Consider the following 26,052-nt stretch of genomic DNA (forward strand, 5'->3'; position numbering starts at 1 on the left):
CAGAAGGTTCATGGGAAGTTGAGGGAGACAAGACTGGGACAAGAGAAACTCCATTATTTATTTGTGCTTTTGCACTGAGGAGTCGCTTCACTCTTCCTTCTACAACATGAGATTATTGTTGATGTGCTTCCCAAAGATTTCAAGAGGAAACCCAACAATGTCTGAGCTTCCTCTTAAAGCTAAGTTTAGGTTGTACTCTTGACAGCTGAACATGCAGCTTTCATCCACAAACCAACGTGGGAGAGCCCCAACACGCATGTGCCAGACGCACAGAGGCATGCGTAAAACACCAATTTTAACCACTCCGTGTTGTTTAGTTGTTGGATTTTTGTGCATATTATGGAGCTGTTTTTGTCCATGTTAGTAAGCCTTTCTTTCCTGGAGTAAATTTCCTAAAGTTGCAACAAGTGGCATCGGAGTGTGTGATTGAAAACCACCACGGTCTGATTCCCGTTCAAGGCATCTCCTCCTACTACTGTATTTTTTTTGTTTTTTATACATTTTAGGATGAACTGCCTATTTCTAGTGAGATAAAATTATTTCTCAATACTGTAGAAGTGGCCACAGAGCCACTGTTTAGCCTGAGGCAGATAAAATGTATGTTTAAACAGTCTGCCCCCCTGAATTTTTTTTTATTTTTTTTTATTATACAATGCGTGGGAATGGTTCAGAGTCTACAGTGGAAATGGACAATACCTCCTTGACAATAGAGACAGCGACTAGCTTCTTCAGTTCTCTTCCCTTCTTCTGCACAAAGTCCTGTCGCTCTTAAGTCTATTTTTTCACCTGTTTGGCAGGAAAGGGGCCGTCGGAGGTTTGCCCGGTGGAATTGGATGTGGTTGCCACAGCGGTCATGTCAGTGGGGGAATCCGGGGGCTTTCTCAATGAGTTTCACATTCCTGTGCCGGCTTGCTAGGTGCTTGATCAGTATTGTCACGAGACACTCTCACAAATAAAATCATGGTTTAGTAACGCAGCCTCCTTGTGGGAAAGTAACAGTAATCTAATTACTGTTTTTTTCAATTGTAATCCCTTACTTTACTCGTTACTTGAAAATGTAATCAGATTACAGTACCGCGTTACTTCTACGTATGGCACGGTTTCAAAACTAAGACTAATGGTGCTCAGCTGAAAGCTATTTTCTAATTAGGTCAAAGATTATACATCTCCAACAGTATTTGAGGGAGTGAGCAGCATCAGGCACAACCTTTCCATCTTTTTTTGGGGGGAGAACACCTTGCTAATTCAAGCAAGAAAATACCAAACACACCAGATCTTCGTCAACACGAGGCACCTTTTTCCACACACGATTACAAGAAATTTTAGTTTATTACTTCATAAGCGAAGCATATCTCGCAGACAGTCATCAGAGCAAATAACCATTTAAAGCAATAAAACAGCCATGTCTTAATATAAATTGTCTGCCGAGCCTCTCGGTCTTCATCACCCCTCAGATTTAAAAGAGAGACAAGTAAATTAACTTGAAAATATTCATCTCTCCGACTTACCTCTTTGAGATAAAGATCTGCATTCTGTCATTGAGACCCACTTGCCAGCAATAGCCGAGGGATCATTTCAAAATGGGACTTTTTTTTTAAGTATTCTCTAACACAACGATCTGCACCTGGTAATAAGATCAAAGGTGCGAGTAAGAGAGAAACGCCACACTGACACTCGGTGAATAACAAAATGGGAAATGAACAGAACACGGTGTAGGAGGAGGGGAAGCGGAAGCTTTATCCGTTCCTCTCGGCCCCGTGCATCTGCCACCATAATTGGCGATAATGACGGCATCCCAGCAGGGCCACTCTGCAAAGAGTGATTCCGAATTGATTTAGTGCATTAATTACGCTCCTGTTACGCCGGTGTCATGGACAATATTTTACAATTTGATAAGCAAAAGACGTGCCGTGGGATCGTTTTGATGAATTGCGAGGGTTCGGCCGAGGCGCGCTTTTATGGTCGCACCTTTTAATTTAACGGTAATCACTTTCTCCCCCTCCACGGCGTGGAAGAAGCAAGACTTTAATTTCACCTCCGAGACCTCTGCTCTGCACTGTGTCTGCTTTGATCAAGCCAACAACAAAGCAGGCATGCAGACGACCACACACACACACACGCACACACACACACACACACACACACACACACACACACACACACACACACACACACTCTCTCTCACGACACACGTGCCGAAAAGAATGGCATAACCCCAATCCCGGATAATGAGCTGGTTGTATTTGCAAGTTTGTGGAATGTGTAGTCCATAATACTTTCTGCATAAAAATGTGTTTGCTGTAACTCTGGCCCATCTTGCACCTCTTTCTGCAGTGGAACACCATCCCTGCAGTGCTGTAGGCAAGACAACCAGTAGGCCAGTAATGAGCAGGAGCAGGGTCTCAGTCGTACCACCTACCACTCGCCCCCTGAGGGCAGAAGACATCCCAACATTCCAAACTGAGGAGCTACAACTCCCACGGGAGTCAGGTCCAAAAGTGGCAAACTTATACTCTGTTTACACTTTTCCTAAAAAGTTGGCAGCATATAGTAATAGATGTGTTTGTATATATTTGTATCCTTCGACCTGACTTTGGCTGTTAATTTGTGCGTTTTCTGTAACTTTATGTCGCCTGATTGACAAATTGACGGACTGCTTCAGCATTCAGTCACAGCTTCAAACTTTTTCGTCCAATACAACGACAATATATTGCCAAAAGTGTTCACTCACCCATCCAAATAATTAAATCCAGGTTTTTCAGTCAATTCCACGGCCACAGGTGTATAAATCCAAGCACAGAGGCATGCAGACTGCTTCTACAAACATTTGTGAAAGAATGGGTCGCTCTCAGGAGCGCTCAGTGAATTCCAGCGCGGCACCGTGATAGGATGCCACCTAAAGCACGCCGCCACTGGACTCTAGAGCAGTGACCAAGTTCTCTGGAGTGACCAATCACGCTTCTCCATCTGACGATCTGATGGACGAGTCTGGGTTTGGCGGTTGCCAGGACAACAGTACGTGTCTGACTGCATTGTGCCAAGTGTAAAGTTTGGTGGAGGGGGGATTATAGTGTGGGGTTGTTTTTCAGGAGCTGGGCTTGGCCCCTTAGTTCCAGTAAAAGGAGCTCTGAATACTTCAGCATACCAAGACATTTTGGACAATTTCATGCTCCCAACTTTGTGGAAACAGTTTGGGGATGGCCCCTTCCTGTTCCAACATGACTGCTGCACCAGTGCACAAAGCAAGGTCCATAAAGACATGGATGAGTGAGTTTGGTGTGGACGAACCCGACTGTCCTGCACAGAGTCCTGACCTCAACCTGATAGAACACCTTTGGGATGAATTAGAGGCCTTCTCGCCCAACATCAGTGTCTGACCTCACGAATGCGCTTCTGGAAGAATAGTCAAAAATTCCCATAAACACACTCCTAAACCTTTTGGAAAGCTGCAAAGGGTGGGCCGACGTCATATTAAACCCTATGGATTAAGAATGGGATGTCACTTAAGTTCATATGCGTGTTAAGGCAGATGAGCAAATACTTTTGCCAATATAGTGTATTTCCATGACTTTAGAAAAGACATCAGGAAAGGAAAAAAAAAAAATCATATTCAGCTAATGGTGGAGTGCATTTGTGTTCGTGTGATGGCAAAACATCCTTCCACCAAGGCTCAAAAAGCTTTATCCATAAATTATAATATTTTTTTTTAAAAAGGCAACAAAAACAATGACTCAAAAACACCAGAGAGTTAGATGGAAATGTTCACAGTTAGCCTCCAAACCACATTAAGCTCTTTGATGTGAGGATCAGCCAGTCGTCCAAACTGCCAAAATGCAAAAGCTGAGGGAGATGAAGATGCTACTCTTTTATTGTGTTTTCGGTTTAAATGTTTGATTTTTTTTCCTGTTTTCGTCTTTAAACGTCTTTTCCCAGTGAATTCCAGTTTGTTTTGATTCCTGATATGTTTTTTTTTTTTTAAATTCACATCATTTTCTAATATGTTTATTGATTCACAGCCACGTTAGTTGAACACAGACAAGTTCAGGTCAACTCTGAAATGACTGAAATGAACGTTCTATTATTAGACACAAGACTGCATTGCTGTATGTTATGTACTGTATTATCAGTATATGTAATATCATTATAAACTGCAGGATCAAAATTGATCACAGCATGGTCACTTAAGAGGGCTATTTCAATCCAGTGTGAAGAAACGCCATGAAAGCTTGTTTGAAGTATATAAATGTATTTTGAAATATGTGTGCTTGCTCTGCACCACAGGATACATGAACACACATATTAATAACTGGCTGTGTAGCCTGAACTTCTCATGCATAACATTTTTCAGCGCAATTGGAGGGCATTTTTCAGGGTTTTTTTTACAGTGTCGACCTGGAATTTTACCTGAAATAGTAAAAGTAGGTTATTTTAAAACAGCAATTTGATTAACGTGAAGTTATATCCACGTAGACTTGGCTTAGCAATTTAATTCGGTAACTGTTAACCAAGGCTACTTAACCGAAGTCTTTCCCAAATTCCACAGGCTGCTGCAGATAAATCATCAACGCCGTGTAGTGAACAATGAAGCTATGATCTGCATATAGTTTACAACACTGTTTACTTTGATTAGTTTGCTAGCGTAACCTGTCGATAAGCGCCAAGTTTCCCTTTCACGTTACAAAGAGACTGACCTGTCCTTGTGTGTTTTCAGGTGCCTGATGAAGTTGGACGTAGTTGAGCCGGCATCATTTATCCTGATACCACACACTTTGCAAGTGGCCGTTTGCTTGTTTGCCGTCTGCGTGAACGCTTTAAAACCAAATGTGACAACATATGGCACAGGTCCAGATGAGCTTGACGTTGCCATGGTTACAGTAGTTTTGATATCAGTGGCTGGCTGCCCGTATGCATGAGGCTATGCTGCTCTCAGCCTGCCATCAGCCTTGTCATACATCGGAATTTATTAAATAAAGATCAGAAACAATAATTTCAGGAATGAAGATTGTTTACGAGTCCCAGACCTCGAGTTCAAGTAGGGCCTCAAGTCTTTTAAGGGCAAGTCTGAAGTCAAGTCTCGAGTCTTTGTTTGTGCGACTTCAGTGCGACTCGAGTCCCCATCTCTGGTTGAACACCCTTGTCAAACACCCTGGTTTTCAGCCTTTAACCACCTGATTTAGCGGAATTATAGTCAAGTTTTGGAATCGGGAATTGGGTAAATGAAGTGCTTGTCAGAGCTTTAAATTTTTTCCCAAATACATGGGGCTGTTATAACTGCCTGGGCAGGAGAAACTTGTTGCTTTCCATAAATTCCATAAAATGTTATTTTAACACACACTGTGTCTCTCTGTCATGTGATGCACCATTAATGAGTCCTCAGACATGTTTTGTTCCACCAAAGTTGGAGAGGTCATACACCTACTGCTCTGCCTGTATGTTATTCTAAGCAGGAGAACTATTCACAAACAGCCATTTGAAAATTGTAGTCAAGAAAAAGATGACCTTGTTTAAAAACCCTAAAAATAAACCCCAGCATGGTGGGTGTAAAATACATCAATGACTCAGAGAGAATCCATCTAATCAGGTTCCAAATGATCCATGCATGTCCAAAAGCCAATCAGCCTCTTGTATGTTTTACATATCGTGGCTGTTTCCAGTGATGGTTACTTTTCAGTAACTGGCTCTTCCTGTGTTGTTTTGCTGATCTGACTGGTTACCTATTTTGCCTTTTTTTTTTCTTTTTTTTTTGCCTGCCCTTACCTGTATGTTTCCACTGCGGACTTTCACGCTGCACGCTAGTGTATCAGGTTCCAGCTCCACGCGTAAAGGCTCCATGCCTTCGACTCACAAAGCACAGGTCCCACCTGTAAACTCTGGGTAACTTTAAACGCCATTGTCATGACTGAAGTCATGCTGTGGCCAAAAGTCATACTAAAAACATCAGCTTCCAAACTCTGATTTATATAAAAATGTTCAAGATCAAGCCATCCATCTTTGCGCTCACATGAAAAAAAGGCTGCCTCTTTAGCAGAGCAGAAATAACTTCACCCAGTGGAAGCAGTGCCTCACGGATTGCGGCAATCAAAGGATTACAAAGGGGGAAATAACAGAAGTTGCCTATGTTCAGATATCGGTTGCTTGTTTTTGTACTTTTGCACAACTTTAAACGGAATAATGTGGGTACTTCTAACAGTGTTACAGCTTCGTGGAAACCGTTGCGCTACCCCCTTCTTTAGATTTCTAAAGTATAAATATTCCTGAAACGAGGCGATCAAACAAGCAAAATGTAAGCCTCAATTTTCTGTCACAGATGAAAGAAACCAAACAAAAGAACGACGAGCACATTATATTTTTCATTTCTCTGACTTAGATGTCTTAATTACCCCACAATTAACAAGCTATAAAATAGAACATGGACGCACCGCCGTGATCTTACTGGGAGCTGGCTGGCACGTGCAGGGTGCTAATTTTCCCAGCGTTAAGAGCTGTAATTATGCAAACTGCGGCTGGGCGCTTTGCAAAAGGCGCTAACAACCTCCCATTCCGGGCGACAGTCCCAACCTTTTTACGAGCTCTTCAGCTGGTTCAGAGGCTAATGAAACTGTCTGGTCCGCTCGGCTCGCGCACCCCTCTCCAGCTATCACCTGGGATGGTCATGTCATCGCAGGGTGAAGAGGCCCTGTGGCAGCTATTGTGCATTCAAGAAGCACAATAGCATGAAAACAACTACAGAGAGCTGGCGAGAGTAGGTGAAAGAGAAGAGCACTCGACCATCCCATTGGCCTCGTCCTCTACCTTTCTGTGTCTCTCCATGTAAATAACACCTCTCACTGTGATATGTTCAGAGAATATAAACCCAGCAGAGCTCTTATATCCAAGGACTCAGGTCAGCTGGTCCAGTCCAGAGTCCAGACTAAACATGGAGAAGCAGCATTTAGCTGTTATGCTGCAAATAAGTGGAACAAACTGCCAGTGGAGATTAAACTTTCACCAAATGGAGACATTTTTAAATCCAGGTTAAAAACATTTCTTTTCTCATGTGTCTATGCATGAAATATCTTTTAACTTATCTAGACTGTTGCCTGATTTTAAATTCATTTAAATGATTTTATTTGTTTCTCTTTATATTATTTTATGTATTTTTAATGCTTCTTGCACTCCCTGCTGCAATGCTTTTATTTTATGTAAAGCACTTTGAACTGTTTGTACATGAAATGTGCTATACAAATAAATTTGATTTGATTTGATTTGATTTGACTTCGAGGGAGGAGCTCTCAGCCTCAGACAAAAGGTCTGCAGTGCACGCCGAAACTATATTGTCCACACTCAATACTCTGCACCAACTACGCAGAGTCAAATTCCTTGTAAGTGCAAACCTAATTGGCAATAAACTTCATTCTGATTCTGATCCCCTTGAGTTATGGGCCTTTTAGTGCTCGAATAAATCACGTGTCGAGTGGCTTGATAAAAACAACGGTCAGGTCCAAGGACCGGACTGAGGATGAGAGAAAAAGAGGCCAGTGTCCAAAAATTAAACAGAAAAGATGGCTTCGAGAGGCATTGATTGAGATCCTTTTTGAAAACATTACAAGAAAGTCCAGCTCCTTGGAAGCAAAATGTGAAGAAATGAGGCTCAAGACTTTTGCACAGTGCTGTCATTGTGTTACATACTAATACATCACATGCTCTAAAGAGCAAAGAGGGAACCTCGAAACACGCTCCCAGAGCAAAAGAGCACAGACGTAAGTATCTATACATTTTCCTATAAGTGCCTGGAAGAATGTCAAACACTGCTGAAGGGCAGACACGGTGAAAGGAGTGTGATAGAGTGGAGCGTGAATTACTGCCTTGCAGTAAATTAATGGCATAGAGCCACTCTCACAGACAGACTGAAGTGTGATCAGATGAGTTCAGAATAATGAGTCACTAAGAAGCAGTAATCTCTGACTAACACACTGATCTCAGCGAGGTAAGGCAAGGACGTAAAGGAAGAATAAAAGACCTGCACTGTCGGAGGACAAGGTCGCGGCGTGCAGTGGCAAGGATAAATTCATTTGGTGGAACCTGTAAACTTTGTTTGACTCGAGGTCTTCAGCTTTTCTGCAAACATGACGTGCACGGCCTATTAACAAGTGCACAGGGCACACACTATGATGCATGTGCCGGTAGTTTGCTCTGCATGTTGCAGAAGGCGGCGGAGCGCAGATTTCTCGGGATGTACACTTTGAGAATAGCTGAGCTGCAGAACCAGAGGGCTTTCATTGAAACCACATGAGGAGTCTCTCTTCCTCTCTTCTCTACTGTCGCAACTTGTTCCCCTTGTCTCCTGTTTTTCCGGGCTGAGCCGAACTGAACTTGCAGGGGCCGTGTTGCCCATTTCTCTTGGAAAAATGACAGAGCTTGGAGAGAGGCGTTGGTTAAAGAAGATGTGTCTTTTCTCTCTGTCTCTGGCGGCCGGTGTTTGCCGGAGATAAGCTCGGTAAAGAGTGTCTCTGTCTGCATGTAGACAGAGTACACACCTCAGTGACCGTGTCATTCATCTCTCTTTATTGCCGAGGTGTGTGCGTGTGTGTCTGCACGAGCACGTGTGTTCGTGTCCCTAACTTGTGATAGATTCAGTCCTCTGGGGAGAACTTTGAGACTTTAAAAAACACTCAGTGACACATGTCGTTTTGAGGCTTTATGGACGGACCCCCCCCCCCCCCCCCCCTTCCCTCTGCTCTCAGCTGCAGCTCTGTCACTACGCCCTCTGTTAGCCGCCTCTGAAGAGCCCTTCAGCCCAGGTGACATCATTAGATGGTTGTGGGCCACTGTGGGCCACTTGGCGCAGCCCTGCGCTTCACTTCGGGGGGGGGAAATGGGCCATTCTGAGTGACGGACAGAGAGTGGAGCTGGCTAGCAAACTAGACAGAAGGGGTGTGCCAGGTGGCGGCGCGGTGATTCCCTTCATTCATTCATTTTATCGCTTAAACAGAAGCACTGCCGAGGAGCCCTTAACAGTTTTAGCGGTGTGAGTTTTCTAAGTGCGCAAATCTCAGATCAACTTTAGTCAGAGACTTTTGGTGCCAAACATTTTACAGTGGACGCATATCACTGCTGGTTAACACGGAAATCCTGCTTTCTGTCTTTTTTGTTCCTGACAGAAACCGATATTAGTATGGTTTTGTATGTCTGTTTCATCACGTCCTGGTGTATTTTGAAATTTTTTTATTTTGTTTTACACCTGTGGTAAATTAGCTCATTACGCACATCTTTATTCATACTCCCCCTTTCCCCAGCTTGCTGCCAAGCTGTCCTGTCTTGATTCTGCTTCAAGATTCTAGCATTTCCTTATGTTTTTCCTTTGTCTTTTTTTCTACAGCTTATAATTTTGCCCGTCACTCACTCTTGCTGATTACCTACCTGTCTGTTTTGAGAGTTTTGTATGATTTCTTTTTAATGCCCTCCACAAAAAAAAAAAAAACACTGGAAAATCCTAGGCTCAAGGATATTCTAAAGACACTATCCCAACGTATACACCAAAATTGATAACTGGGGCATCTGACCTTACTCTGCAGAGAATTCTCATAACAAAAAAACAGTTAAAATAACCACTAAAAGCTATAAAACAAACAATCTCAGTAAAATACACGAAAAACACTCAATCAATATCACATATCGATGACTACGTTATAAAGTGCAGGAACTAGGATACCACAATATATACAGTGGAAACCGCTTATAGTGATCACGTGTTGGTCCAGAGCCAATTTGAACACTATGGTTGAAGCTGCAGTCTGCAACTCTTTTTCAAGCATAATGCCTGGAACTGTCCGGGGATTCTGAAAGTAGTACATTAAATACCCCAATACAAAAAAAAAAAGAGTTCTCTAGGTCCCCTATATGTCCCGCTAGGTCCCTCCAAAGCCAGCAGGTTTGTTTACAAAATTGCAGACCGGACCGGTAAAAGGTAACCAATCAGGTTTACGAGCTGGGCTCTGCTGCCTGTCAATCACCAATTGTGCACGCGCGATACAAGGTAGGCTCGTCCCCACGCTTATTTATCAAGACTATTGAACTTCATTACGGGCTTGTCTACTTACTGTGTCTTCCATGATCGCAAATGACAGGTGAGTTGATGAATGAGGAGTCGTGTGCGCGCATCTGGCGTGCACGTCTACGTGCACGAGTTCTCATGTGTTTTGAAGGGGCGGGACAGGAAGTTGAATAACTTTTTATTTTTCGGTTAAAAAATAAGCATTTCTTGCATTTTGCGACTACGGAGGTCACCGTTTTCAACTTCAAGCGTTCTGATAGATCATGTAAACTCTTAAAATGCCAAAAAGTAGGACTTTACGTATGACAACAACAAATCCTGCAGACTGCAGCTTCGATTACTAAAACCGAATTTGGATTACAGTACAGGTATTTCAATTATTTTTTTATGCAGAATATCATCTAAATGCCATTTGTATCGTTTTTCAATGAGAAAAATTAAATGAAACGGATAGCTTCAGCATTTACTGAATTTTATTATCATGCAAGTTTAATTACAGTACTGCGCAGTCCGCCGTCGTTTTCTTTCTCCGTCGTTAGCATTCATGACTGTCTCTCGTTGCTTAATTAGACTACACAAGGTAGCCTGAGGAATGCCAAGCTTCGCCGCAGCGTCTCGTTGGCTCGTTTTTGGTAATTTGTCATACGCCTCGAGGAGACTACGTTTTTCATTCAGAGAAAATGACTTTTTCCAGCCATGATTTGCGCTCACTGCCCGGTGTCAACTCGTTACGTTAGCTAGCGAGGCAGAAGCATAGGGCAGAAGCAGACGTCCAGAAAGGAATCAAGGGAGTAAAAAATAAAATAGCTACACATAGTTTTAAAATAATTTTTGCACATGTTTACATTCATAAAATGGCCAAAAATGAACATTATAAGCGGATTTCTTGATTACTATAAACAAATTATTTAAACAGCATTTGTATAGAAATGATTCTGTCCCAAGCCTTTTGATCTATATAAGCGGTTGATTACTATATCCGTGACCACTATAAGCGGTTTCCACTGTACTGGTATACACAAACTGACACGATTTGGGGTAATCTGTGATAATGAAATGAATGGAATGAAAATAGAATACATCCCACTAGTCACAAAGACAAATCAAAATAATGCTTTTGTCTGTATCGTGGTGACAGAAAAACAAATTTGCCTTGACTGAAAACAGAATATTCCAGGTTAAAAAAAAATAGGGTTGACATAAAGTACTGACTCGACCTGGTTTGAATTTACCTACACTTTATTTAATTAAAAAAATGGGAATTTTTTTTTTTTTGCAGGATAAAGAATTAAAGCACTTATTTGTCAGTTATGTTGAAGAAGAAAAAAAGTCACTGTGTAGAGTTAATCTGTGGGCTGGATTGACCTCCTATAGGGTTCTTTGTTCCAGCTGAGCTGAAGCAGCCTCTGACTGAACACACTTTGTTGCTAATTCAATACGTGTGACCAAACAATAAAGTAATAATTCATTAAAAAGCACGAGTTTTAAATGTGTACGAGGTAAATTGGGGTCATACTTCACTTAATACCCTTGTTGTCTGGCTTGGTCTCAACAGTGTGGGTGTAAATTCCCCCATTTTAAGACTGCTCTATTCAAATAAAAATATATCCTCCCACAGGAATATAAAGTTAAGGAGAGCTTAATGTTGAAATGATGGTGTAAGCTCCACCCATGTGAGTTTCTAAGCTGGATAAAACAAACACAGAGAGAGGCGGGGGGATAAGGGGCAGTCAGAGATGTGTGGAGCTGAGGCAGCCAAGGAGCCATATCGTCCATTTAACTGTCAGGTTCTCGGAGGGGGGAAATCACCACGCCTTCCATCTCTCACTCCTTCCCTCCCTCTCCATCTCCGCACTTGTATTGCCCCTCTTTTCATATCCACACAAACGCAGCCACAGATGTATGCCGACACAAACATATACCCCTGTGGCACAGTAGCTGAAAATTGCAATTTTAGCACAGCAGCTGTTTTTGCCTGCCATAAAAAGTGGCATTCCTCTAGCCCTTCTTTGGCTCCCTCTTCTTTCTTGCTTCCATCCCAAATCCCTTCCTCCCACCCTGACACTCTATTAGCTCACATACACTGCATGCACCTCCTTAAGCCGCTCTCCCTAGCCATTCTTAGCCAGCCCGCAGATCTTGGAGTGCAAGTCTGTATCCGTCCAAATGTGTGGAACATGTGCTTGTAAATGAGATATACGCATGGCAACGCTGAACTCTGCACGAACCATTAGATTGTAAGTTAAGGGCATTATTCCAAATTGAAGACTGATAAAGGGTAACAAAATAGGGAGGAAACCATCTGAACTCAAACATGAGGAAGTCTGGCTTTGCTGCTTATCGTAAAAGTATGAAGAAAAGAAGTAGAAAATGTTTGTGATGGTTGGACACAACACAGCTAATTTCTATAGGGAGTTGGGATTTAGTAGGGTAATAATCTACCATTGAACTACTCATTGTCTCAGAACAATATTAAGCGTTGGGACCCTGGCTCTGATTTCTTGTGACCAGAAAGATGATTGTTACAGAGTTCCTATGGTAACCACAAACCCCCTTCCACCCCTTTCACATTCACTTAACAATCCCACAGATGCCTAATTGTTTCCCTAATGATGCTGAGTCTAATGGGACTGTTTATGCTATTCATTTGATAGCACTGGCCCAGTAATTAGACTGCACCTCACTTCATTAAACAGCAGGAAGGGGAGAGATTAGGCCTCATGGCACACGCAACAGCGACAGTGTGAACACACAGCGCCAATGATGGAGATGCACAAACACTCACACCTAGAGACATACACACACATACAGCGGTACAAAGCAACTACGCACCCAAGGGACTACTGTGGTCGGCTGGAAACAGCACTTTGACTTCGGAGTACTGCTCATTTGCCTGCAGACTCTCTCGGTATCTTGCAGACAATTCTTTCACTGTAATTGTTCTTCGTGAGTAGTTTCATTGCGCTGTGTTGTATTGCCCTGGCAAAGGGCTTCAATCGATATCCATGATCTCTCTTGAAGTGAGTAAGATGCTGAACTCATTGCTTGCTACAATACAGTAACTCCTTCCAGCTAAGAGAATCAACTAAATCAGATGCCTTGAATGCAAATATGAAAAGGGCCAACTGATGTCTCTTAGAGGAATACGCACTTTTTTTTTGAGAGTTGGGTAACATGATCAGTCACACTGTTAAGCATTCTTAATATGAGAATATTTGCAGGAGGCAGTTGACAATTTCAGATTTGTCACATCACAGCGACCTGTTCATATAGAAAGCGGTAACGAGTAACTGGGAGGCCATTTACCATGTTTGCATCCAAATACTGAAACAGTTCCTTTCTCTTTGAGTGTTGATCCATGATGCAAACACTTAAACACCCTAGGTATGATCAAAAAGTCACCTTCTCTGTCTTTTCCAAAATGCTTTCCCCTAACTTCATTGTAAATTCTATAATATTCATATGAATCCAAATCAGTAAGACTGTATGAAAATAGTCAGAAGCCCAAGGAATAAGACAAGGCTGGAAAAAAAAAAAAAGAGTGCCACTTGTTCTGGATGTTGCTGCTACAAGTAATTGCAGTGCACAACAATCTCTATTTCTTTCATAAAGGACAGTCAAGCGTTTCCTTGATAAGAAACATAAAACTTAAAGCAAACATTCAAGCTCTATTTCTTAGCCTTTGGCAAATTTAACCAGCTTTTTATCAAGTGACACTTAATTTTGCTGAATTAGGAACCTCCCTAAGCAAAATAAGGGACCATTAAACAAGCCACTGCTATGTCAGCAGTGGCTTGTTTATTTGGTCCAATTGGATAAACCTAATTTATTTACTTTTTACCAGTCAAAGCAATTGACTTAAGCCGGTTCTTTGTTATGTGTGCAAAGATCTACAGTTCATAGTTCATGTTGTTCATATTAGGAACTGAACAAATCGATGATGAGTCCCAGCATCTCAAGCCAACTGAAAGTATCTTCAGCTATTTAGTTTTGACAAGAACAGCTATTACTTAGATGCTTCCGGTTTTTTCCCTCAGTTACTAACGTTCCAAAGTAAAAAGAAGACCACTCCACTGAACCGGAGAATGAGAGAAGCAAGGCAACCACTTTTTTATCTCTGTCCATGGTGCTGAAGCATTCTAATCCTGTATCCCACTCTTTATCCAAAACACCCAAACTTTCAACCTGGGTCTTTCTTTTTTCTATGCATGACCCTGTTCAAAGTATCAACACATCCAATCGCAGGCTTCTTTGCCGTCCATTCACCACTGTACATTTTATGACATCAGTGACGCCCAGTAATGACCACAGGTAATTCAACATCCATACCTTGAGGAAGGAGAGGTTGCGGTTTCGATCGATACTAGTGATCTCCAAATTGCCCATGACAACCTCACAGTTCTCGTAGAGTTTCCTCAGGGTGCGGTACTGCTGGTCCAGGTCAGACGGGGTGCTCAACTTGTTCTCTGTGCCGGGACAAACTAGACACAGAAACAGAAAAAAAGGTGAAATGTTAGAGAGTTTTTGTCTTGAGCAGTTCCAAAACCAGCAACAAAAAAAAAAAAGTAAAAGGAATGATGTTTGTTGTTCAAGCATTCAGCACCCTTCAGTTGTGTAGCTTTTGGATACTTAAAGGTCAGTCCATGAGCCGAACTATATATGTTAAACTGCAGTTTTTACTCATCTTCAGTCTAAGAAAACTACAGATTCTATAAAGTATAGAAAAAGTTGGACAACAAATGCAGAATGGAAGAAAGACAGCCATAGACATTCAGATCTGTAGATTTTTGTGCTACAACAGTGTATTGGTGGGAGTATCATATACAGTTGGAGAGAAGGGAACAAAGAAAAGAAAGTGAACAGGGGGGATCAGAAGAGTGGGGCTGTAAGAGCAGGGACTTGGGGAGAAATGAGTGGAGTTAGAGGGTTGGATATCATTTCTCTGAGGCAGTGACCTACAGTTTGGGTTCTGGCACTGACACACCATTTAATCAAAGATATTCAAATTGCATTGGTTGACCTTTACATAGGCTGACTTTACTCGGCTGACGTGATTACAAGACTTTGAAGATATTATAGCGAGTAGGCAGCCCAGTTGGTGTGTGGGAAGGCCAGGCAATTAGAAAGTTGTAGGTTAGTCTCTTGGTTTAAGCCACACAAAGCAAAAAACAGCCATGAGAGTGCAAACACACTCAATCTCGCACACATACGCATCTTTTGCCAGCTTTTAGCACCTTCTGCAAATCCTTGCTAATGACAATGACACCTAGAGCTACAGCCCATGTTCGCTAATGCTCTATTCTCGCCTCCGATGCTGCTGTGAAGATGCTCTCGAGATATGCACAAATACTTAAGAAAAAATCTCAACTGTCCACACCAGAAAAAGGGAAGTGATAGCCCACAACAACCTATGAAATTTGAACATGGGAACAGAAAAAGATTCATTTAAAATCCTCTGCTCTTAAATATTTTTCAGAAATGGTGGAGAAAACAAAACAAACAAAAAAAGCTGTGTTGTTGTCTGCAGTGCTTATGGTAAATGTGCATGACAATTGACTTATACAGTGGCTACCACTGTAATTAGTTCCTCATATTTCCTCCCATCAAGCCCACTTTTCGTCCCTGCCAGCCTTTCCAGGAGTCGGTAAGCCTCCCCAGTCTCAACCCTGAGACCATCTGCTCCATTCAGCTGGCACCATTGCCATGTTACAGCAGGCATGGCTGCTGATGAGTGTATGTGCATGTGTGTTTGGCTCAGTGCATTTGAAATGCTCATTAAAGTTAGTCAGTGGTTCAACTGAAAAGGTCCTACTCGAAATGGACATGCGTTTCTTTACTATCACAACTGTTGGCTGTGTTTGTGTATTAAAGCTAGCGTGTGGGACATTATGTTTTCATTGCTTCATATTTATCACATTGAACAGCTTTAAAACAGTCTATCTGGCTTTGCTCCACAATGTCAAATAAAAATTCAAATTTCTGCTGAATTTAAACTAGATGGGATGTTTTCTTTTTAGCAAGAGTCACCATGAAGCAAAGGTTTCCCATAACCCTATGTATTTTTCATATTCGAAAATAAAGAAATACTAACGGCTGCTTTGGCCTTTTTCGTCCAACAGGCTACATTATATCTTTCCTTAAATGCTGGTTGGACGAAAGAGAAACGAATACTCAAATTTCGGAAATATCAATTCAAGTCAGAAAATAAGGTTGAATAAGGGTCAGACACAGTCAAAATTGAATTGCCTAATAGCTGCTCCAATTCTCTTGATTGTTGTAGCTGCAACTAAGATCACTGGTTTCTATTTGGGGTCAGACAGTGTTGGCGTTTCACCTTTTGCCGTGTCCTGAAAAAAAAAACAACAACTCAAATTATTTCTCCGGGCAAAGTTCACAGTTTCACAATCAATCTCAGGCAGGGAGAATTAAAAAAACAGCCTATTGCATCGCCGGACTTGCCCCTATATTGAACAACATTGAGATCTCATAAACTCTGTTGGCTCTGCAAAGATGAGCGCACTTCCTCCCCTTGGTGATCCTGCGTAGTGCTGTGGGTGCAGGTTGTACGGGACAGAAAGGCGGTGAGGGGACCTGAACTATGGGGATAAATTATATTTGCTGACCCCCCCCCCCCAACAACACATCTCACAAGGATGAGTTATTAGATAAAATGATTTAAGAGTGGCCACGAACTCTAAGAAAGTCTGCACGTGGATCTAAAATTGGTCCAATCGATAAGCGCATGTGTGTGTGTGTGTGAGGATTTCTCTTTTTCTGTGTTGTGGAGATGAAAGGTTAGCAGACTTCTGTAATAATCTGTTATTGAAACCTACTTGCAAGTGTGTGTGTGCTGGTTTGCGTCTGTAGGCCGTGATAAAAGATCAGTGAGGAGAAGTGAAAAGTGAGGCGAAAACAACTTTCAAAAGCCAATATCAGCCAGCAAAACACACACACACACACACACACACACAGATTCAGGGTGAGTAAGCGAGGTAAAGCCAGGCAAAGAAATAGAAATGAAAGAGAGAAAAGAAGAGACAGTGAAAGAAAGAGACACACGGTCTTGTATATGTGAGAGTGGGAATGACGTCCTGGAGCATTAGCATTCAAGTCGACATACCCTACTGTAAATGGCCTTTTCTCTGAGCTCATTTCAAAAGTGTCCAGATCCATCTGCTCTACCTCTTTCTCCTTCTTCTTTTAATTTCTTTTTCTTTGCCCTTAATCATCTATTTCTCTGTCTCTGCCTTCTATCTGTGGCGACTTCCATTCTCCTTTCACTCAGCATCAGCAGTGGACAATGTAAGTATTGAGCTGCAGCCTTTTCCCCATTAATATATGGGTGATACGCGGCCATGTCCACTCAGCAGCTCAGGCGTGTACGTCTCTTTTGTGGGTGCTGGTGCGTTTGTGTGGTGGGGGAGCTGATATCTGCTAGTCAGGACGTCCAACTGAGCTATGAGGATATAACAGCTTTAGACAACTTTACACTAAGAAACAAGAAAGCAGTCCTTCCATTTATTTGTCACAACAAAATGTAGCACTAAGTAAAACGTTCAACATCTAAATAAAGATTTCCATAGTGTTTTCATGGTAGAAAGACAGTTTCAACGGTTTCCAACATGTTGATCTATATTTAATCCCATCTGTCAGAAAGGTCAAAACAAAAATCAATAAGACAGACAGATCATATAAAAATATTATATTTTACGTCTGAAAACCAGAAAAATATTCAATGATGTTGTTCTGTACATCAGCATTTTCTATTTCTAAACAAATTCTTCTTAAACCTTAAACGGGTTTTTTTTTTTTTTTTTATCTCAACCGAGTGTCTGCATATATGAAACCAAAGAAAAAGAAAAAGAAAAAAAAATCCCACGAGTGACAAGAAGGTCCATCCACCACCTCAGCCGAACTCTCAATAAAACTCAATCTCTGGGGTGATAAAACTAAAGTTAGAGCAACCCCAAAGCCGCTTTTTTTTTGTGGCCCAAATATACGAAAAAAACCCAAAACCTAATTTTCCCATAGCTGGAATGTGGGCATTGTATATGTACATTTGGGGTTTCCAGAAACATAATACTGCAACATATTTTCCTGGCTTGGTTACGATGTGAAGTGAGTCACGGCTGTGGCTTTGTTTTTTTCCCCCTTTATTTATTGTTTTTCACAATTGAAAATGAAACATTAGGAGGGCGGGGCAGCCTGTTTCCAATTAAGTTAAATCATTCTTCTCGCTAAGAGGGTGACAAAAGCAATGCGATCAGATCCTGCCCAAGGAAGATGGTCATCTCCACATTGAATACCAAATATGGCCGCGAGAGGGTTCGGGTTTATTGGTCTCTTAAGTACCCTGGATAGAGCATCAAATATAGAGGACCAGTAACCTGAGAGTCTCGGACTATAACAGAACATATGAGCTAATGTTGACAGCTGTGGCTTTGGTTTAATGTTTTTTTTTTTTACTTGAAAAAGAAACAAAACACAAGATTTTGAAACAAAAATTCCAAAATACTTCCTGGGCGTTTTCTAGTTGGCCCTAACTGTCATGGGAGAAGTCGCCACTCTGAATTTAAAAAATGGAGGAGCACCATTCAATAACAAAATGGTTCAAATTTACTAGCATCTTTTTACACTGAACCATGATGTTTCCTAAACCTAACCGACTAACACCACTTGTATGGTTTCAACCTTTTAATGACCAGTTATGTAATATTATAGCCAATAAATGTAAAACAGGATGTGAAAAATAGCTTCCCCCAAATTTAGTCTCAAATACTTCACATGTATGGGTCTTCCAACTATTCCTTCGTACCTCACCGACTTATAAGAACCTTATCACTTGTTAATGACAGTATGTAAACCTTTGCATCATTTGCTTTCGGCATTTACTAGAGCCCACTGCAATATACAACTGTAGAGTGGAAAATTGTCGATGTGTGACGATTTGGAAACGAGAATGATTAAAAACGCACAAAAAGCCAGACTAAAACACGTAACTGCATCGCAAAATGAACACCCCCATTTATTCTTAGTTATCCACATTTAATTCTACTCCATTCACTTTTCACATTGTTGAAAGGTTACCAACAAAAAATACCCTGAAGGAAAATACATGCAAAAATCAGAGGGTTGGAAGATGATATGTCAAGAAAGATAAGAAGACCGAAGTGTGTTGGGTATGAAAGACGGCGCCAGACATCAGATCTCCAGCTAATGGCAAAAACAACGCATAAACAGTCTCTCTTTTGTTTCTGGGGGCATTGGGAGATCACTGCATCATGGACAAGTTAATGGCCTGTGTGAAAACTTCAAGGAGACCCCCACAAATGCTTTGTTATGGTCTGGAGACATGGCCACAGGTGTCATTACCACTTTCCAGATGTCTCAGAAATATGAGAAATCGGAGAGGGGGATGAGAAAAAAAAACATTTGTTGGACAAGACATGTCGCCACCCTTGTTGGAGCGCTGTGCACTGCAGTTCAGACACTGAGCAGCCGGTGGAGTGCCTGCTTCTCTCCTTCTACTGTGTGCCTTGTATCCCTGTGCGATTCTACAGCTCGTGAGTGACCGTTGCAAAATGTGGGAATTATTCATTGTGTCGCGTCCAAATACATATTGCACTTGCAAAATTGATTAATAACAGTGTTTTTTGATCCGCCACTTTGAGAGAATGCTGAAAGTTGGCGATAGTAGCTGTAGCATCAACAAGTCAAAGATTATATCGTATTAACAGGAGGTTTTTTTCTTAGCCTAACTATCGACTCCTTCTCATCAGCTCTTGCAAAGCTCCGCTGATGTCACGCTACTTTATCTTTTTTTCAGACGCAGTCATTATTCACATGGCCACGGCACCTCCTTGTTGGCGAAAGGCGAACGAAGGCGAGCTGGTTTTGAGCACACAAAGGACAGAGGAGTTCATCCGCTGCGAAAGTGTGTTATCGAGAAAAAGGAGCAGAGATAACAGTGAGGGATGGCGGAAGAGGAAATCGTCATATAGGCAGGTGGCTGAATGAAACAGGAACGCGGGAATGGATCGACACGGAACAGTCGAAGACACAAGGAGAATAGAAGAGAAATAAGTGCAGGGCTGCTGCTAAAGCTAACCGAAACAAGTTTTGTGAAGATACAGGAGCCTCTTTAGTATGTTTTGTTTCCTGTGGTGATGGATGCAGGGCAGGCATGAATGTGTAAATCACATTTCTGGTCCGTCCATGAAATGTGAGACAAAGGCAGACAGTTACCTCTTCACTTCCTCTTAACTGACAAACTGAGCTGTGCTCGTTGTCACCTGTTCTCACCTCATTTCTCCTTTTCCACAATCCTGTGTCATTTTTGTCTTTTGTTCTCTCGGTATCTCTCCTCGTCTCACAGCTTTAGACAGTCCCATTTCCCCCTCTATCTTTCTCCTCGTACTTGATGGCACACTGCCATCACTTTCCGGCAAATCCCTCAAACCAAGGCGGGCAATCTGGACCTCAAGTGGGCACGGTGAGCTCCACCAATAATGATTAAGAACTATGTAGGTAGGATAGAAAGTTCAGATACATTTTTTTGCCCTCGAAACTCTAGTTTATCATGTTTCAAGGAAACGCACTACATGCCTCCCTTTTATTTGCATTAAACAAAAAAAGTCCGATTATGAGCTAGAAGAGAAGCCATTCAAACAGCAGAAGAGGCTGTAACCTTGGGTTTGGGAGCTCTGAGAGCTCAATAAGTGGGTGCGAAAACCAGCACGTGGGGGTCTGCAGACAGACATGAACGTGATGCCAGTAAACCAGCTCTGGTGCGAGGTCACACCTCTATTCACTGGATAGTGATGGATTTCAACACAGAAACATAGGGAAATAGATTAACCTCAAAGAGATGCAATCCCCAATTCTCCAAATGAAGAATCTGAAGAAATCCCTTTTTAGCAGCATAAGCGCCAAACACCCGCGCAGAGTTTATTGACTACCTCAAATAGTCTTTCTGGATGTTATCTTTGTGAGGGACATGAAGGTAATTTCTTTACACTGATACAAAATTGAAGAAAAAATGGTAATGGGTTATCTGCTCAACTTCACAGTGGATTTATAACTCTTGATAACATATCTGAGGGCTCCTGCATTAAGAATGAGACTATATGTGAGGGGGGCTGTAAAATAATAATAATAAGTGTTGTACAACGGCACAAATCCCTCTGAAATTGTTTTTTTTCTTTTTGTTGATGTTTTTTTTCTTTGTGACAAAATGGAGTAAAGTTTTTGATGTCTTTTTCATGCAACGCTCGAGCGGCTGTATTTATGCAGCTTTGGGGAAAATTGATGCATAAAAGTAGGGGAAAAAAACCAATCAAGCATAAATTACATTTTCAAAGCAGAGGAACTTTTTGCAAAAAACTTGTGTTGAGCCCTGAGGTCGATGGTATGACCCTACAATTAGAAAATCTAATTTGATTCTCTTTTATTCACTTTTGCTGTCATTTAGAATTCTTTTTCCAGAATTACTGATAATTACAGATGAGTACCAAAGAATAAAAAGGGAAACCAAGAGGAGTGATTCAAAGCAGCACATTTCTATTTTATAGTCAGTTGAAAACATGGAAAAATATTTTTTTTTTAAATGACGGAAACATTATAAAATACCTTTTGGATTATTAAAATATTTATTTAAGTTCAATTTAATTTAATTTATTTGTGTCATTACAAAGATTAAAAATAATATTCACAATATATACATATACATACACATACAGATACATACAGAGTTTTTTATTCATATTGATATTCTGGTTATTTTCCTTTTATATCTTTATTTTAAATTTGGTATGAAATAAGAAAATTTAAAAAGAAAGACAAAAAATACCTTCAAAATGCACATTTATCAGAATATCTTAATCTAAGCCAATATAATCACTTAAACTGAATATTTGCTTTATTTGTCTAAAACATGACCACAAAGAAATGAAAACAAAACTATCATACAAAAGTATAATTTCTCCTAAATGTCTCCAAAGTGTCTCAAAATTATATATATATATATATATTTTTTTTTTTTCTGGTAAAAAAGTGTTACAGTATCATTAATACTGATGAAAAGTTTTCATGTTTCATCATGTCCATCATGTCCATTTGTATCTGTTCTGTGTGACCAGCTATTCTGCAGGATAGGGAACAAATAGATCTTTCAGATTTGGCAGGGTTTAGCCATTTAGGCCTCTGCACACAAGAAAGATTTCAAATTAGAATTTGATTTCTACATGGAGCCAATGTACAAATGCTAAAACACGAGAAAAGTGGATCCAGTCAGGATTCTGACCGCAGCGTTTTGAATCAATCTAAAGATTTTCAGGTAATGATATGGACTCAGGGCAGCGATGGCTTTGCACTAGTGTTTTCTTGATGTGGCAAATGCAAGGATTTTCTCCAAATTCCAAAATAATTTTAAAGGCTGTTTAATATGGGAATTAAAAAGACAAATCCTGGCCAATAACGACTCCAGGTTTACTCATAATTTCATTGGAAAACAAGGTAAAGCCAAATGGGATAACCATATTTTTTGGATTAATAGTGTGAAGTGTGAATTCAGAAGTAAAAAATGTATATTATTCTGGCCTTTATGTCTCCAAGAAAAGTTTGTAGCTTGTAGTTTCTGATAAATAAACTGATAAATAGAGCAGCGTGTCATTAGCAAATCAATGGAGCTGAATGTCCTGTTTCTAGTTGATACTGATTTAAGGAAGCGTGTATAAAGTGAAACGACTTGGTAACCCCATTGAGAATCCTTGGGGATGTGCTGAACAAGACCTTGTGCAACAGAGCACTCTCCCTTCAGCAATATCATTTTTTATTATGCAACAACAATAAGACGGGGATTTCTACTCCCAGAGAGATTAGTTGACATAAATTTGCATTTAGTTTCCTCTTTCCAATTCAGTCCTCGTTAAATGACAGAAAATAAACTACTTTTTTACTTTAATAAGCAGTGTTTTCTTTCAAAAAGCAACTTTTAGAGACACAAAACTGGGATGAAAATAATAATCTTTTGTTTCAATGCATACAAACACTCTGCAAAATTGTATTCAGAAGGGAAACACACAGAGTGCGACAGACACAAATAACACACTGTAAATACAGAATATTATATTATATTAACAAACCTCCACCAAACTAAGCCGCAAATTCCATCTCTGGGAAGTCATCATCCATCCTGTCATCACAAACCACTCAAACACACAACCGTTCCTCAGCTGACACACTCCCACATACCCTGCTTCAAACATCCCTGAAACCTAGACCACATCAGTGGTGGATGGTTTATACCAGGCCCAGCAGTCTTCATCCACCTCATCACAGCTTCTACCATCACAATCACAATCATCATCGTCATCATCATCTTCTCTACTGCCCAGAAGTCACACAGCTCTGAGGTGATGCTGATGAGCCAGCCACACAGCTTATAGGCTTAGCTCTCACATGAGATTACTCTAAATGAAATGAGGACTTTCATCTAAAATGAAACACCTAAAGAAAGAAAATAACCGAATCTTACAAATTGACCGAAACCACAAATTAAACTCCAATCTAATACGTTTTTACACAGCAGGTTGTCCTTGGTTAATAGAATGTTAAAGCCTTACACAGACACTTTGATACCTCTCAAATTTATGATATTTCTGCTCTTTTTAGTACATTTTCAGATGCATCTAGAGGGGTCAGTGTGACCTCTTGTAGACTTTTTATGTATGGAAATGAAATTGTGCACTTAATATTTTAGGAGTCAAGCTCATGCTCAGATCACCCTGTATGACTGGGTTCATAAGTGAACGACCTCACGAGCCGAAACCTGAGCAATGAGTTAGTGCGGCTGTTTTAACTGTGCTCTGATTTCCTTTTTTTTTTAATTTACAAAGTTGCTCTCACTCTGAGGAACTAGATTATTCTTAACCAGCCTTCTTCTCCACGTGCTCAAATGCATTTTATATACATATGATATTCAGTATTTGTTCATTTTACGTCTTTTTTTTAATGCATTCCAACAGCACAAGTTTTACAAACTTATTTGAGACCAAGTAATAGAGATCGCATTCAAAGTTGTTGTTAAAAGTTGCGTGTATAAATCCAAAATGTTTAATTCCAATTTCAAAATGTCCAAATCCAATTCTTTTGTCTGTGCGATCCATGTTTTGTTGACAGATGTGAGTGTTTTTATTCATTTTTTTATTAAATTAATTGAATTAACAAACTTGCGGGGAGACACTTCTTCTCGCCAATCAAGAATCGTTGGAAAGTACAGGGGGCTACGGTGTAGTTGGGAGAATGAGCTTGTTATTGTTTCAAGCCTACATATGACGTTGACGACATGTTTCGGGATTAAAGATTATCCAAATACACACGCTGTCAAAGAATATTCGCCAAATGATGCCTGTTTCCGCAGCCACTGCGGAGCACCTCCTTAAGCTGTTTACGTCGCCTTAAGACATGACCCTGCTGAATTCTGCACCGTCACTTTAACTTACTTACTCAGGCCCTACGCCTATGTACATATTATTCATACTACAATACTGTCTACATGCAGCTCTTAGTGCATGTAATCTGCATTCTCCACTCACTGTATGTGCATACCTCATGTACTGTATATGCACTCTCTTAACAATGTACATATTTATTTCCAATAAGATTTCCACTGTACTTTGTGTAAATAGTTCTGTATACTGCACTTCTGGTTAGATGCTAACAGCATTTTATTGGCTCTGTACCTATACTCAGCACAATGGCAATAAAGTTGAATCTAATCTATCTAATATCTCAGGAAAATGATGACTGTTAAACACCCGAGTGGACTCCCAATGATGAACATCCATTGTATAAGGGGACTGATGCTGAGGTCATTCTGCAAGAGTTTTATGAAATTTCAAGATGCAGAATCAATTTCATAGAGCAAAGAATATCATTAATTTAATTAGAGCTTTTTTTTCTCTCTTTTGCTTGGTTTGGTGAAGATTTTTGTGTGTACTTTGAAATATAGTGTGTCTGATGCTGCTGGTGAAGTGGATTGCAGAGGGTATTCAGCCATATTCGTAAGCGGGAGGATTTAAGATTTAGGGCTACTTTATTGTCATGTTAGTCACACGAAAATTACTCCTCCGCATTTGACCCATCCAGGTTGGCACCTGTTGAACACACACATGCACAAGGTCACACACTCATGGAGACAGATGCCATATACACTGGAGCGGTGGGCAGCCACTTTCCGGAGAGCATGGGGGTATGGTGCCTTGCTCAAGGGCACCTTGGTTGCGGCAAGGAGGTGGACTGCTACCCCCACCAATCTTTATTTTGAGCGGCGAGAGTGGGAATTGAACCTCTGACCTTCTGGTTATTGGACAACCCACTCTAACCACGTGACACTCTAACAGTTTGGTGAAAGTCCTTATTAGGATGCTATTTAGATCACTCGAAATCTGCGTTTCTCCATATAACTGGAGAGAACAGGGCATAGACAGTACAGCCTCTAAATAAGGCATTATCTGTATTTATTTCACTACTACTACTATAGTACTTTAAGACGAATGAATGAATAAACACATACTATTGCACTGTAAGTTCAGAGCTGCCATGTTGTTGTTATTGTAGGTTTTAAAAAAATTAACTTCCCCTTTAAAACGACAATATTCACAATATTTTCTTCATATTTTCTTTTGGGAGAACTGCTGGCAGTAAAATTGGTCTATTAGGAAGGAAGGCTTGGTTTGGAACTGTAAATAGTTAGAATTTGCTGCTAAAATGCAGTGAAAACAGAGTCATACATGGAGAGTGCACTCTCTGCGAAAGTGTCCCTGCAGGGTGTTCTCAAGTAAGGCATTTTCTTTTAAGGGAAGCAGTTAACAGGGGGGAGGAAGTACAATCTATTTACACTGTGGAAGGAAACAAAGCTACAATAAGCAGGGGCCTGACTAATGACTGGACAATGATGCCTAGAAAAAAAGAGCAGACAAGACAGAGGTGGCCAAAGAGAGAAAAGAGACTGATGTAAT

The 26,052-nt window shown here is 40.8% G+C and overlaps 1 protein-coding gene across 5 annotated transcripts in view; it reads right to left on the bottom strand.

Annotated features, from left to right (window-relative positions):
• LOC142391622 (receptor tyrosine-protein kinase erbB-4-like) overlaps positions 1-26,052 on the bottom strand; it is a 319,136-nt gene that overhangs the window by 137,025 nt on the left and 156,059 nt on the right. For all 5 annotated transcript variants that reach the window (XM_075477530.1, XM_075477531.1, XM_075477529.1 and 2 more), the window contains exon 2: positions 14,363-14,514. In XM_075477530.1, coding sequence (XP_075333645.1) covers positions 14,363-14,514 — 152 coding nt within the window. The remainder of the gene's footprint in view (positions 1-14,362; positions 14,515-26,052) is intronic.

Source organism: Odontesthes bonariensis, chromosome 11 (genome assembly GCF_027942865.1).
Source record: "Odontesthes bonariensis isolate fOdoBon6 chromosome 11, fOdoBon6.hap1, whole genome shotgun sequence".
In the NCBI taxonomy this organism is placed as follows: Eukaryota; Metazoa; Chordata; class Actinopteri; order Atheriniformes; family Atherinopsidae; genus Odontesthes; species Odontesthes bonariensis.